Raw genomic sequence first — 5,000 nt, forward strand, 5'->3', positions numbered from 1 at the left:
ATATATATATATATATATATATATATATATATATATATATATATATATATATATATATATATATACATATATTTAAATACATATATATATATATATATATATATATATATATATATATATATATATATATATATATATATATATATATATATATATATACACACATATATATATATATATATATATATATATATATATATATATATATATATATATATATATATACATATATATATATATATATATATATATATATATATATATGTATATATATATATATATATATATATATATATATATATATATATATATATATATATATATATATATATTATCGATGTGTGTGAATTTTTGTGACCTGTTAATGAAACTGTTGTTATGAGAGCATGCTGTCTGTTGAAATAAAGTTAGTTGCATTCACGAGAGACTCTCAGTCACAACCTAGCAGCACGCCTGCATATTGATGACCACCAAAATCTTCAGCTCTCTTCCGCCTTCCCCTTCACTGCCGTGCCTTACTGTTTTATGATCCCTCTTTCAGACACTGACTCTGCTATCATAGTCAGTCCTACCTCAGTGGAGATGCGTTTGCCTGATTCCTGCGTGCTAAACTCCAGTTTCTCATAAAAGGCGTGACTTGGTCACGCACCAAAGTAGATTACATTCTCACGGCCATCCCGGTGATACTTTCCTCAAAATCTCTGAGTGGTTCCTTCGTTCGTTCGTTTGTTTGTTTAAGAGCGCCTTGCTCCAGGAGCAAAACCCGGGCCCTTTCGTTGGCAGCCCGTAAGGGAGATGAATAAAGACAGTAACAAAGTTAACTCTGGGAAAAATATTGTTATATAAGTGAATTAATTTAAATGGGGCTATTGACTTGATAATAATGAACTTGGATAGACTCAGTTGCTCCAAAATGGAAGAGATGATGAATTCAGTAGTAAGAGAAAAAGCCTTTATAGGAGAGAGTCCGATGGAAATCGGAGATCACCAGAAGGAGAAAACAGTAATTTAGAAGAAGGTAGAAGAAAAGGAAAAAAAGTATCCCTAAAGAAAGATTGATAATTAGGGAGTGTGATATTGAGTAGAGTTAGCTGATTAGGAGAGGAAGATAGAAGGAGAATAAGGTATATGAGGGAGTTATGGGCCAATCAGAGGGCCTGGAATGTGGGCGTTGAAGGAAAATTAGACGGGAAAGCGCAATAGGAGAGAGGGAAGTAAGCCAGTCAGGAAAAAGGAGGTATTTAAGGGTGCAGATGGAACAGGAAATAGGTCTGTGCTGTGAGAGCGAGAGGGAAGCAAAGTAGAGAAAAAGACAACAGGTTGGCTTTGGAGGCATGGGGACACCCCATAACGTAAGAAGACCTTAAATCATACCTCCTGGAGCAGTACTCATCATCACCAGTCATCTACATTACGAAACTTCTTCAGCTTTGTCAACAACCGTTGGGGGATCAAAAGGCTTCACTTACCCTCAGAGTAATGACCGATATAGGTCACCTGCAACCCGTCACTGACAGTTCTTATAAAGTGAATCTTCTTCGGGCCCTATGGGCCCGGTGCCTACATGAATCTGTATGGGCTGCCGTCCCCGATGTCAATGCTTTGCCAATGAAGGACCTGATGAGCAGAGTCGCCACTCTTATTTACAGCCACTTCACCCCCTTCAAGATCTCCATCAATGCCTCCACTCCTGACGAATTGGACAACTATTCAACATCGACTGAAGCTGATATGATTGCGGTAGGACACAAACGTGCATACCGTACCGTACCCACATATACCATCCCTCACTTACACCCTAACCAACGACCTCTTCACCCACTTACCGACAACCATCAGCCGCAGTTATATTAGCGCTACTCCAAATTCGCGGCTGCTGCAAAGAAATGTGGGAATGATTGTCATTGGCTGAAAAACGTGTAAGTAGGCCATCGCTTGCAGCGGTGGCCTCCCTTTTCACTAATCTTTTCATTTTACAAAATGCAGGCATGGCTGTGCAGTTTTTGATAAACATGGGTACTTGCTGTTCTCTTCTGCCCAGGGTACTCTCCAGAACCCAATGTAGTCTGTCTAAAACTGCCGACATCCGCCTGGTAGCTGCTAAGGGATCTGCGATACCCACCCACCGTTATGAATGCCTTACTTTATCATTTGGAAGGACCAAATATATTTGGAAGTTTTTTTGTCACATTGCAAATCTTCGGTGCAGATATTCTCTCACACTTGCACTTTCCAGTATATGTAGCTCACCAGCGGTTAGTCAAAGTGAGTTCGTACTCCTCAATGCCTCTCCAACCCGCCTCCTCCAACCTCTCTCCACATCAGCACACCCACGAAAGTTTTCTGTCCAGAACTTCGTCAAATGCCCACGGTTCCCATGCAGAATATTTATCACTATATCATGGCGATGGCGCCCCAGTGTTTGCTAGATTAAGACCTCTGGCACTAGATCGTTTGGCAGATGCTAGACAAAAGGTGGTCATCCTTACACATTGTCCTAAGGAAAGAAGGCACTCTGCATCCATGTGGGGATTATAGGCGCCTGAGCATGCAAACAGAACGGGATAACTACCCCATTCCAAATATCTTCGACATGACCTCTTACTTGCAAAGACTGAAGGTTTTCTCCATGTTTGACCTCCTGAAGAGGCATTATTAGGTGGACATGAGCCCACAAGACATCCCGAGGACTGCTATCACCACTCCCTTTGGTATACACTCCTTCAGTTACTTCAGTTTTGGTCTTCGTAATGCTGGGGTCACTTTTCAACGTCTCATGGACGGCCTCTTAGGGGACCTCTCCTTCTGTGCATGTTACTGGGATGACATACTTGTGTTCTCTTCCTCCAAGGAGGAACACCTTCGTCATCTACGTATCGTTCTCAACTGCCTACAACAGAATAACCTTGTAGTCTGGTGCCAACAAAGTATCGTTTTTAGGGTACCACATCACTCCTGAAGGAGTCCAACCCCTTCCTGAGAAGGTAGCAGCCATTCAGACCTTCCCCATGCCCTCGACTGTCAAAGCACTAAAAGAGATCTTGGGTATGATTAACTATTATTACTGTTTCCTGCAAGCCACCACTGCACCTCTGGCCCCACTCTATGCCTCCTTCAAGGGCAAGCTAAAAGATCTGAAGTGGGGTTCCCTTCAAGAAGTGCCCTTCTGCAACGCAAAGAATGCCCTGTCAACTGCTGCTGCTCTCACTTTTCCTGTGCTACATGCACCATTCCTTCTCTCAACCGATACCAGCAATATCACTATTGTAGCAGTCCTTGAGCAGGTGGTTCACGGCTTGGCCCACCCATTGGCCTTCAGTAGAAAACTGTTCAAGTCGGAATCTGGCTACTGTACCTTCCACAGCTAATTGCTGGTACTGCACTTAGCTGTCCATCACTTTCGCTAATTCTTGAAAGGTACCCCTTCGTCATTCGCACGGACCAAATGCCTGTGGTGCATGCCTCCACTTCACAGTCCGACGCCTGGTCTGCCCATCAATGGCGTCATCTCTCAACTGTGGCTGATTGAAATTGTACCCTTCAGCCCGTCCCTGGGAGAATGAATTCTGCGGATGATGGTCTGTCAAGAAACACATTGGCCGCTATCCACCTGGGATTGGATTATGCCTTGGCAGAAGCCCAATGAAAAGATCCAGAATACCAAGTATGTAGGACATCTTGCACATACCTCCGTTGGGAGGACGTCCCTCTCGACAATCAAATGCCCCCCTCCCTGTGATGTCATTACAGGTAGACATAGACCATGGATACTTTTTCCTATGAGCTGACAGATGTTTGATTTCTTTTGTGGCCTTTCACATCCATTGCGCCATTCTACTGCACAGTTACTGAAGACAAAGTTCATGTAGCATGGCATTACTAAGGATGCTAAGCATTGGGTCCGTGCCTGTACTTCATGCAAAACCTCAAAAGTACATTGGGAGACAGATTCAGGAGTTGGCACCTTTCCTCACTCTCAGCGGTGTTTTATACTCATTCATGTCGATGTTGTAGGTCCCCTACTCGCATCATAAGGGCATCGTTACCTGTTTATCTTCATTGACGCCTCCACTCATTAGCCTGAAGCCATTCCCCTGGAAACTGCAACGTCCACCTCGTGTAGTGCATCTGCCTTACTCTCAGGAAAGATAAGGAGATTTGGTATCCTTGAGTATATTACTTCCGACAAGGGTACCACTGTCACCTTTCAACAGTGGACATCATTAGCGAATCTCCTGGGTATCACCTTCAATCAGACAACCGCATACAATCCTGCTGCCAACGGTATGGTTGAACGTTTTCATCGTACCCTCAAAGAAGGTTTGATTTCCTGCAGCAAGGACTCCAAATAATTTAACCAGATTCCCTGGGTCCTCCTGGGACTAAAGACCCCTCCTAAGGACGCCCTAGATGTCTCGGCAGATGAAATGGTGTACGGCGACCCGTTTGTCATCCCTGCCAGCACTTAAGTTTTGTTGCGGCAAAATTTACTCCATGCCATCGGATTTACAAGCCCCCAGCCAAGCAACATATACCGACAGATCTGCACTCGGCAACTCACGTTTTCCTGCACAAGAACACTATCAAGCCACCGTTAACACCCCCTTATACAGGCCCTTTCCTCGTGATCTATCGTATGCCGAAAGCATTTCTCCTCAATATGCATGACAAAGAAGACTGGGTCTCTATTGATCTCTTAAAACCTGCATATCTCTTGCCAGATGACCCACCTACAGTACGCCTCTCAAGAGCAGGACGCCCTATTTCACAAGTATATCTTGTTTTATGGGAAGAGCCATGTACCGCACGTGTATTACACACGTTCTAATACTGCTACAAAATTCTGTCTTTTCTTTTTATTGTCATAATCAATCTCCCCTCACAGTGATTGCCTGTTAATACCTGTATCTTCTTTTACCATTCTGTTTGAATTTTTGTGACCTTCTTTCACCGAAACTGTTGTTATAAAAGATTGTTGTCTGTTAAAATAAAGTTGATTG

General features: G+C 43.0%; 1 protein-coding gene across 1 annotated transcript; it reads left to right on the forward strand.

The window, feature by feature from the left end:
- The first annotated feature begins 3,763 nt into the window (after nucleotides 1–3,763).
- LOC137659916 (uncharacterized) lies at nucleotides 3,764–4,828 on the forward strand. Its single transcript, XM_068394685.1, has 3 exons — nucleotides 3,764–3,793; nucleotides 4,080–4,320; nucleotides 4,542–4,828. Exons 1-3 carry the CDS (start codon nucleotides 3,764–3,766, stop codon nucleotides 4,826–4,828), a joined length of 558 nt encoding a protein of 185 aa, XP_068250786.1.
- Nucleotides 4,829–5,000: the final 172 nt, after the last annotated feature.

Source organism: Palaemon carinicauda, chromosome 20 (assembly GCF_036898095.1).
Source record: "Palaemon carinicauda isolate YSFRI2023 chromosome 20, ASM3689809v2, whole genome shotgun sequence".
Lineage (NCBI taxonomy): Eukaryota > Metazoa > Arthropoda > Malacostraca > Decapoda > Palaemonidae > Palaemon > Palaemon carinicauda.